The sequence below is a fragment of the Phodopus roborovskii genome, unplaced genomic scaffold (genome assembly GCF_943737965.1).
Source record: "Phodopus roborovskii unplaced genomic scaffold, PHOROB, whole genome shotgun sequence".
NCBI classification, from domain to species: domain Eukaryota; kingdom Metazoa; phylum Chordata; class Mammalia; order Rodentia; family Cricetidae; genus Phodopus; species Phodopus roborovskii.
Window position 1 is genome coordinate 282,420 of NW_026126416.1, and position 10,613 is coordinate 293,032.

At 41.8% G+C, this 10,613-nt stretch overlaps 1 protein-coding gene across 1 annotated transcript; it reads left to right on the forward strand.

Annotated features, from left to right (window-relative positions):
* The first annotated feature begins 1,399 nt into the window (after window positions 1-1,399).
* On the forward strand, window positions 1,400-10,340 carry Rgs2 (regulator of G protein signaling 2). The gene is made up of 6 exons (XM_051183135.1): window positions 1,400-1,633; window positions 6,995-7,257; window positions 8,260-8,361; window positions 8,470-8,531; window positions 9,060-9,226; window positions 9,485-10,340. Exons 1-6 carry the CDS (start codon window positions 1,400-1,402, stop codon window positions 9,677-9,679), a joined length of 1,023 nt encoding a protein of 340 aa, XP_051039092.1. The 3' UTR covers window positions 9,680-10,340.
* Window positions 10,341-10,613: the final 273 nt, after the last annotated feature.

A 10,613-nucleotide genomic window follows, 5' to 3' on the forward strand; every position in this document is an offset into this window, starting at 1 on the left:
TAGAAGACAGAAGAGGGAGGGGGGAGGGAGGGAGAGAAAGAGAGAGAAAAAACATAAAAGAGAGAGCCATTATTGGTTTGAAGAGAAAACTGAACTTAAAGAAAGGTATAGAGACCTACCAGACTGCTGCCAACTAACAATTTGAGCAACCATAGAAAGGCTACCTTAAATGCCCTTCCCGGATAGTGACATCAACAACTAACTTATCCACCATCATGGAGCCCTCATCTAGTACCTGTCGGAAACAGAAGCAAACACCCATAACTAAACACTGAGTTGAACTAGAATCCAGATGCAGAGGGAGAGGACAGGTTGCAGAAACACATAGAGACAGCTTACCTGAACAAGGAGGAGCTAACGGGCCCCTAGACTGATAGCTGGGAATCCAGCATAGGACTGACTCAGGTCCCCCTGAATATGGGTCTCAGCTAGAATGACTGAGCAGTCTAAGAGACCTCAGACAGTGGAGCCAGGATGTATCCCTGGTGCACAAAAGGACCTTGTGGACACATCCTCCATGGAGGGATAACTGCCTTAACCTAGAGACAGGAGAGAAGTCGTAGTCCCTACTTCAAATGACTTGACAGATTTACATGACCCCACCTGGATGGCATTCCCCTACGTGTGGAATTGGGGTGGGGATGGGAGGGGAGGGTGGTCAGGGTGCATGTGAGGGGGCAGAGAGTGTAAGAGAGAGGGAGGGAGAAAGGGAGGGGGAACTGGGATCGACATGTAAAATAAAAAGATAAATAATTAAAATTAAATATATATATATGTATATATATATATAAGTTATAACTCAAGAACACACAGACACACACACACTGATTTAAAATTGACCAAGAAACTTTGACACCTGACCAAAGAAAACAAGCAAATGAGAAACACATTCAGAAAAATCATAATGCTTTTAGGGGACTGTGAATTAAACCATGAAGACATGGTTAATTAAACCATGTGTACCTCTTAGAATGGTCCAAATGTAGGGTACTGAGAATATCAAGTCCTGCCCCAGATGCAGTTACAGGAAATGACATTCGGGATGAAGTGTGATAGGCACAGCCACTTTCTGAGACAAGTTGCTGTTTTCTTACAACACTAAACATGTTCTTATAATTAAGCAACCCAACCATTACTATTTAATCAAGGGGTTTAAAAACATGTCCGTGTTTAAAAAAAAAAATAACTTAAACATGTTTTATTTGTGTTTGCCAGAACTTGGAAGCAACCTAGATATCCTTTAGTAGGTTAATGGAGAAAAAAAAAATCATCTCTGGAAACTTCAACTACAGGACTATTAGTCTGTGATTTAAAAATAAAAATGAAACTTAACCAAATCCAAAAGGTCTACAGACTTTAGATGCCAAACTCTAGTGTGGCATTCTGGAAAAGGCAGACTATGGAGAAGGCAGAAACAAGGTCACCTGGTGCCAAAGGCGTCAGAGACAAGAGGCCAATAGGAACAGAGGACAATCAGTGCACTGAAAGCACTCTGCACAGTACTGTAATGAGGGACACTGTATGTGTCCCTAAGACCACCGAACGCACACCAACAAGAACAAGCCCTAACGTCAGCCAAGGGCTCTGGATGATAATAATGTGTCAATACAGGTTCATCATATGTGTCACCTGGGTGAGGTATGTTGATAATGGGAGGAGGTACGAATGCGCAGGGACAGGAAGCAAAACAGGTATTTTCTTACCTTGCTCTCAATTTTGCTGTGAACCTAATTCTACTTCTTTTCCTTTCCTTTCCCTTCCTTCCTTCCTTCCTTTTCTCTTAGTTTTTCCGAGACAGGGTTTCTCTGTGTAGTCCTGGCTGTCCTAGAACTCACTCTGTAGACCAGGCTGGCCTTGAACTCACAAAGATCCACCAGCCTCTGCCTCCTTAGTGCTGGGATTAAAGGCTTGCAGCACCTATTTCCCCCCCCCCCCCACTTTTTAAAAAAAAAGAAAAGAAAAGGTTTTGTTTACATCACTAATGATGCCTGATTTGTCCAATAAACACTAGGAAAGCCAGAGAGGAAACAGATAACCAGGAAAAGGTGCTAACTCAAGCTGAGATGGCAGCGCCCCAAAGGCCAGAGCCATGAGATGAAGATTCACTACACCAGCTGTCAGCACTGTGGAGTGATGAAACCCCATCAGACCACTTCCGCCCCTGACACTCCGGGTCCACAGAGCACAAGGTATAACTCACCCTGATGCCCTTTAAACTGGCGGCCACCCTGATGTTCTTTAATTTATTCTTTCCACCTGGTCTCCCCAGTCATAACACCTAACAGTGGGCGTAGGAAAACAGCAACAGTAGGAATAAAAGGCAAGTGTCCCAATTATGAACAACAACAACAAAATCCATCCAACCCCACCTGTTAGACACACTTTATGAAAAGAAAGACAGAAGTGTCTGACTTCTGTAAGCTGGGAAGTTTGGGGAGCACAGGGGCCATTAGCTTGGCATTTAGGGTTGATACTTACAGCACAGCTACATCCCATTGTACCCACAGCTCCACACAGCAGCCTTATCACCCAGTCATTTCTACTGAGATCCTGGGACGTTTTGTCTGCCTGCTTGTTTGTTTTCTAATGTGTTTAGTGTGATCTTACTTGGGTGATTGAGAGAAAAACAGCCAGAATTGGGAGTTCAGCCTGCGCTGCACAGTAAGAATGGGGTGGGGGAGTAAAAAGGAAAGAGAGAGACGAGGGGACAGAAGGGAGGAAAGGATGAGAAGAATGGGAGGAAGAGGAGAGGAAGGAAGAGAGGAAAAGGAAGGGAGGGGGAAAGAAGAGGATGGAGTCAGAGGAGAAGAAAAAAAAAGAGAAGAGGAAGGAAAATAGAATGGGAGAAGAGAGTACATATAAAGTTGTCCATTATCATAAAGTAATTCACAAATAAAATGCCTAAAAAATACATAAAATAGATTAATGCTCTCTACTTAGAATTTTTTCAGTATATTGGGAGAAAATAGTCTATCTTGTTACCACTGGTCCCTTTCATACTTAAAAACATGAGGAAGACTGACAGCTTATAAGCCTTTGAAATCGGACTGTCCTTCACCAAACACACCAGATTTTAAACACTCTAATTTCCTTGGCTAGAAATTAAAATCCCAGTCATAAGAAATGTCAAGAAAGAAATCCCTCACTTTGGCCCTGTACTTTCCAGTCTACAAATCACTTATGCAACTTACTTTACAAGGAAGTATTACCAGACACATTCTCCCACCAACTTTCCACTCACGAAGAGCAGCAGAAGGAACTGTCCTCTGATTTAGATGTCACAGGCCTAGCAACTACTGCACCTACCTGTTTGAGGTGTTTCAATTTATGTTAGCATTTTTCATTCAGGAAAAAAAAATCCTTATGTTCTTATTATTCTCAATAACAAAGAAAGCCAGACCATGGTGGCACTTGGGAGGCAGAGGCAAGTGGATCTCAATGAGTTCAAGGTCATAGTGGTCTACAAAGTGAGTTTCAGGACGGCCAGGGCTGTTACACAGAAAAACCCTGTCTCAAAAATAAACAAACAAACAAACAAACATAAAGAAGGCAATTTTGATAAGAAGGTGATTAAATTTCCAATGCCTTCCCAAAGCACAGAGGAAGCAGGGCACAACTAACTGAAACCACCAACACACACTGGTGGAGTGACTAATTCTTCTAAAACACAGGTCAAGCATTAAAGCAATACATTCCTGACAAAAACACTAATTTTCTCTCTTAGCTTCTGGGCACGGAAGTTATAGTTTAAGAAATTAATAATAACTTTAAAATCTGAGATCATATTATAGGAAAAGGGTGACGAACAGAGTCTTGTGAAGTCATGTGTTCATTCTGACAAATATTTCACAAACTAAAATTAAACAAAATAAAACAGAAAAGAAAGAAGACCCATGTCTTCTATATAAATAAACATTACTAACTTTTTTATCTGTTTCAATTACCTATCCCATTTTTTGCTGCATCCTTGGTTTCATGGTTTAAAAAAATTTTTTAATTAACATTTCAAAAAGATGAGCCACATGTTTTGAGCTCTTTCAAATTAGTGACTGAAACATCTGTCAAGTGAAAAAAAAAAGCACATAGTTATTAGCAGAGTGATAATTCTGTGGTTTTTTTTTTTTTAAGAATATATCATCATTCTAAATTCCTAATGCGTGAATTAGTATATGTAAATATTTTGAGTCACAACAATTAATTAAAATAGAAGCAGGTGTTTGGCAAGGGAGACATTTTACTCTTCATTTTATCTGTGTGATACTGTTTGAAAAAGAAAAGATGTTCAACCACACTCTGGGAGAATCCACCTGGAGGGAATGTGTTCTGACACTCCCTCCAGTAGAGGGCATGGCAGATTCAACGCGGAAACCTATGCTTTGTTTATCAGGGAATCTCTCTTTGTGGCTTTGCCTGGCGACTTTTACAACCCACACTGCATTGTTGCTTCCGCCACCACAAAATGGAAACTGTGTGTCATCTTAATATTTAGCAATCCTATTTACCTAAAAGCCAAGTGTAACAACAACAAACTAAAGGGAAGTCACCAGACATGTAAGCCAGTCTTTAAAAAGACTTTAACATGGGGATTTATTTTTGATGGAGAGAGAATCCAGAGTCCCCTAGGTGCGGAGCAAACTATACCACTACATTCCCTCCTAGCCCAAAGTGGTAATTTCTTTTAAAAATTCCGTTCAAGCTTGGCGTTGGAGGCACACACCTTTAATCCCAGAACTTGGGAGGCAGAGTCAGGCGGATCTCTGTGAGTTCAAGGCCAGCCTGGTCTACAGAGCCAGGACAGCTTCCAAAGTCAGAGAAACCCTGTCTTGTAAAACAAACAAACAAAAAAAGTTACTTTCTTCAGTAATTACTACCTAGACTCAAAATCACCTGTAGTTGTAAACTTACACAAATTTATCAAGCAACTACAATTGTGAAAAAAAAAAAATACTTGTATTGAATCCAAAAATCGTCTTGTTGCTGGTAGGGTACATGTATGTTCACTTTTGTTAATGTATTAAAAGGATAGGGCTTTTCAGGCTTCAAGATCTGGAAAAGGTAAAATATAAACTATTTTGCTTATTTTCCTTATTCATTTACTATCCAGACAGCAATTTATTAAATATCATATGGCTTACACTACACATCTGTATTGTCTTGATAGCTAATAAAATTTATACATTTAGATCTAATTAACTCTAAACTTTGGATTGCCTGGCGTATGTATGCAAATTAATGAATTTTGTTTAAGTTACAAAGGGTCTTAAATATAAAGATTTGCAGGATAGTTTTTGAGACTGGCCATAAAGCAAACAAACAAAAAGTCACACTGATGCTATTAGAGTGAGAAAGAGGGCCCCAGAAAGGGGAAAGAGACTGTCCCAACAGATATTAGCAACTACTAGTTAAACACTGGCTCTAATTACACCTGCTGACAGACACAAGTGTCTAGGGACATCTGTCCTACAAGGGAACATCAGTAGTTATGATTTTAATGCCCAAGGTTGTAAGTGAAAAATGTAGCCATGTTTTGTATTGTTGAGAAAAAAAATCAAATAGGTCTGAACATTACACATATTTTAAACAGCAACATCATTTCTATTATTCATGCTTAATAAATATTAAATCATCAGAAATTAAAGTAGATGTAGGAACAGCGCAGTTCTTTTTGGCTTATTAAAAATTTCACGTCACAGATTTATAAACATGCTTTCAAGCATTTGCTGCTAAAAATCAAAATTGTACTCATTTTGTATTAAAGGCTATCCCTATTTTCTTCATCAGCGACTTCAGACTATGTTCTCTGACTCAAACCTGGAACTCAGCTATCTGTAGCTTGTAGCAATGTGTTGCCTAGTTCCCAGTTTGAGGAATGTGCCTCTATTTTTCTTTTAGAAGGTATAGTGTGAAATAGAACTGGAGCCCAAGCCACAGTCGGTTGTTAATCTGTCTGCCCCGACTTTATGGGAAAGCCACTTAGGTATTCTGCAGCATCACTCTGGTAACATCGGAGGCTGAATCAGCTTGTAGTTGAAGTCACATATTTGTTCTTACAAATCCGGGCATTTTAAAAACTGCGGGAGGAGAGATGGGTTTCTGGAAATTTGACAAATGTAGCTTGTCCAAGCAAACTCCCCACTCTCACATCCAGCTCTAGCCCCACACCCTTAATTTAAACAGGTGAACATTTGGTAAATTCTAAGACTGTCCAACTAAGAATGACTCATTAGGAAATCTTGATTCCTTACCCTCGGAAACTACAAATGATCCGGGTGTATCAGAACTGCAAGATCTTGGGTTTCCCTTTGTATTTCTCACTATCACTCAGATCTGTGCTGTGCCCCGCTGGAGACGCCCTTCAGATCTCCTGGGGAATGACCCTGCAACGCCACAGCTTGTTGCAGCCATGCATTTAAAGATCAAAACCATTTAAAACACCGGTTTTAATAGGCACTTTCTCCTTTTTCATCCATGAGCAGCGTGCATTCCCTTAAAGAATTCCAAGATGCCTGAGCGAACAGCAGAGAATCACAGTGCTTAGCCCAGAAGCCCACGTTTCAGGTCCCTCCGGTTGTTTATGTCCTTCCCCAAATTAGGAGGAGTGTGGGTGGGGTGGTTCGGGGCTCTCCCCATCCCTGCTTCAGCTTATAGGTGTCCGGGTGAATGTTAAAAGATTGTGAACAATAGATGAATTGCAAAGGCAGGGCTCAAAAAGGGGAAGAGAGACAGATAGACAGACACACAGAGGAGAAAGAGACGGGAGGAGAGAGAGCAGAGGGAGGGAGGGAGGGAGGAGAGGAAAAGGGAGGGAGGGGAAAGGTGCGGTCTTAAGGTAAAGTCACGAACTCGGGAACCTTTCTCGGCTGGGGCCACCCGCCTGGGATCCTGCACCGTCCCCGCCCGCCGCCTCCTCGCCTGTGTGCGCACGAGGCTGCGGCACCTACGTCAACAGCGCCCTGGCTTCCAGACCCTTCGGCTGATGCCGTGACTGCCGCAGGCCCCGCCCTCGCGCCGCCTGCAGCGGGCCAATCCGCGCCCTCGAAAGGCGGGGACACCGCCTCCGGGTCCCGCCCCTGCGCCACAGCCGGCGCTAAAAGACCGCGGCGCGCGCCCGGCTGCAAACAGCTGCGGTGACCGCCTGAGTCTTAGTATACAAAGTGCCATGTTCCTGGCTGTCCAGCACGACTGCGTACCCATGGACAAGAGCGCAGGCAACGGCCCCAAGGTCGAGGAGAAGCGGGAGAAGATGAAGCGGACGCTGTGAGTATGCTATCCCTCCCTGAGAGCTCTTAACCCGCCTGGCTTTGCTGCTCGGGAGCAACCTTCCTTCAATCTCTGCTTTGACTTGAGCTAACTCCAGTCTGCACCTTTGCAGAAAAAGGAAGGAAAAGTAGCTTGCTAGATCTCGTGGTTGTGTTTTTTGTGTGAGAGTAGAGAGTTTAGGAACTGTGGGAAGTTGTTAGGAAGGTGGCGGTCGATGGGCCGAGACGGTTGGCTTTTTGTTCTGCATTTAATGTGATATAAGAATCCTGCAGCTTAATAGCGTCCGCAGCGCCCATACATTGCATTGTGAGTTCTGAGCTGCTTACACAGCTGCTGGGTATGCTTGGGCTGATTCTGAATGTGTTAGCTTTAGATACGATTTTAATCATTAAGTAGGTCTCACTCAGTCACGACAGTGGAATGAGTAATTTGCTCTGCAGTATCTGCTGCTGAGAAGCACTGTGGGAGGTCCCAGAGGGAAGCTCGGGAATCCATCTCTCTCTCTCTCTCTCTCTCTCTCTCTCTCTCTCTCTCTCTCTCTCTCTCTCTCTCACACACACACACACACACACACACACACACACACACACACACACCTCTTTGCACTGCCTGTGTCGTGGTCCAGACCCTCCTGCCTCAAGCACAGAAAGGAAGGGAGCATCAGCTGGCTCAACACATTTCCACTGCAGTTCTCAATCCTTAAATGACTCCAAGTTGTACTTAACTATGCAGAAAAACCGCTACCTTTTTTGTTGGTCAGAAATATCTTGTGTAAATTTTAAATATCCTAGCTATGTTATGTAGTCCTATTCTGTGTTCAGTCCATGAGATGCTGGATTTAAATGTTCCGTGGATGACATGGACTGTTCTTGCCTGTCTGGTTTATTTGGTGACTGACCTTATGTTACTGCAACTGGTGATAATTAACTATTCAAGAATTGCTGCTTGAAGTTTTTTTTTTTTTTTTTTTTTGTTTTTTGCTTTTTTTTGTTTTTCTAGCTTGAAGGATTGGAAGACCCGTTTGAGCTACTTCTTGCAAAATTCCTCCACTCCTGGGAAACCTAAAACTGGCAAGAAAAGCAAACAGCAAACTTTCATCAAGTAAGTTGCAAATCCTGTAGTTGCATATTAGAATGTCTAGCCACAGAACAGGAAAGAGGAACTGTTATGTGTGGTATGTATAGCTCATGTTCGGAAATTCTCTTGCAGGCCTTCTCCTGAGGAAGCGATGCTCTGGGCAGAAGCGTTTGATGAACTACTGGCCAGTAAATGTAAGTTAACCTCTTGAATTTGATCTCTCACCAATGCCCCAAGAGTCTAGAAATGCTTTGTCCACACCACAAATGTGCAGCTTGCAGGAAGTGCATCAGACTTTAGCACCACTTACTGCATAAAGGCTCCTTTTCTTTCCCTTCTTCCTCTGGTTTTAATCATGGAAAAGCATGAGGTATTATTCACTTCAGGTGGGGTAGAAAAATTAACCTAAAAAATAAAATGCTTTACTCATAGTTAGGTTTGAGTCAGCTTTTCCATTGCATAGAATATTTTCCTAAGCCCTAGTTCCCAGAGAACTAATGGATGGCTGTCCTATAAATATTTATTTTGCATTGTCAGTGAAGTTTAGTATATTTTTTTGTTACAGAATGCAAACTTAAGCATTTTGCCTGCTGGCATCTTAGTGTTTAAAAAGCTAAATTGTGAGAATGACAGGTTTGAGTGAAATTTAGAAAACTGATCATTCTAGTACTAGATGAACCATGTGTTATACATTCTACATGCTTGTTTTCCTGTGCTTTCAGATGGGCTTGCTGCATTCAGGGCGTTTTTAAAATCTGAGTTCTGTGAAGAAAATATTGAATTCTGGTTGGCTTGTGAAGACTTCAAAAAAACCAAGTCACCCCAGAAACTATCCTCCAAAGCAAGGAAAATATATACTGACTTCATAGAAAAGGAAGCTCCCAAAGAGGTAAGAAAACAAGTTATTCATGTCAGCGTGATTTGACATCTTCAACCCTATAGTGAAACACAAGAATTGAATACACCAATTAAAGTACCAGTGGGAAGAGCCATGTATGGCTCTCCCCCAGAGGTCCTAGCATTTCAGTTTTCCAAAGCTGAAAGTGAGGACTGATCACATAGTACATCTTTTGTATTTTGTTATTAAGCATTGATTTATGATGTTGAATACCAAATAAACCAACCTTTGTCTTATTTTTGTTTTCAGATAAACATAGACTTTCAAACAAAAACTCTGATTGCCCAAAATATCCAAGAGGCTACAAGTGGCTGTTTTACAACAGCCCAGAAGAGGGTATACAGCTTGATGGAGAACAATTCTTACCCTCGCTTCTTGGAGTCAGAATTCTACCAGGACTTGTGTAAGAAGCCACAGATCACCACAGAGCCCCATGCTACATGAGGCCAGGAGCCCCCAACAGAGGACATTTCATTGTCTCCCAAGACAAAAGGCTGTGACCTGCCAAAAGACTGACCTTGAATTCAGCCTGGGTGTTAGGAAACATCACTCAGAACTATTGATTCAAAGTTGGGTAGTGAATCAGGAAGCCAGCAACCTAGGACAGGCTGTGTGTGGCAACAGCTTCCCTTGCTGTGTGAAGAACAGAGGGAGGGAACTGTGTTCTGAATGTGCTGTTCCTCGCTGGGAAAGCAGGAGCCTGAGATGAAAGACACGATGGAATGTTGTTGGTCTGAACATTTAAAATCAATAGGTCTGGGATTATGTGGCCTTAGCTAGCTGGCTGTACATCTTTCCCTAAATCAGTCCATTGTTACCACATAGTGGTTTTACTTCTAGTTTTAATATTTCAGTACTAAGTAACATTAAAATGTTTACTGTGTGCAAGGGTGTTGAAGTTCTTAGGACTACAGGTGGTTAGTACTATTGTGTCATGTATCACTGAGACTAGAGTCCGTGTGCATTGGTAAATGGTGTGTGAGATGGAATGATTGCTGTTCTGTAGAAAACCCGTGTCTGTTATGAGTGCCAAAACCTGTCTTGCAGGCAGCTAAACTTTGAAGTGGTTTTTGAATACTTTTAATAAATTTATTTTGATAAATAATGTCATTGAACATTTGGACGTTCAGATGTGACTCTGTTGTGCTTGATTTCAATAATTGGAAATATGTCCAATGATATAAAAGAAAACAACTTTCTAGTAAAGAGAGGATCATGGATTGATTATCGTACCAGCCCATTGAGAGCTGACAGCCCTCAGAATGAAAAATGGTTGCTTCAAGGAAGATAAACCTATAGACATTATGTAGTCTTAAGAAAATCAGATCACATCCCTAGGACCATTCATTGTGAAAGACAAACTTGTTGTTTAATAAAA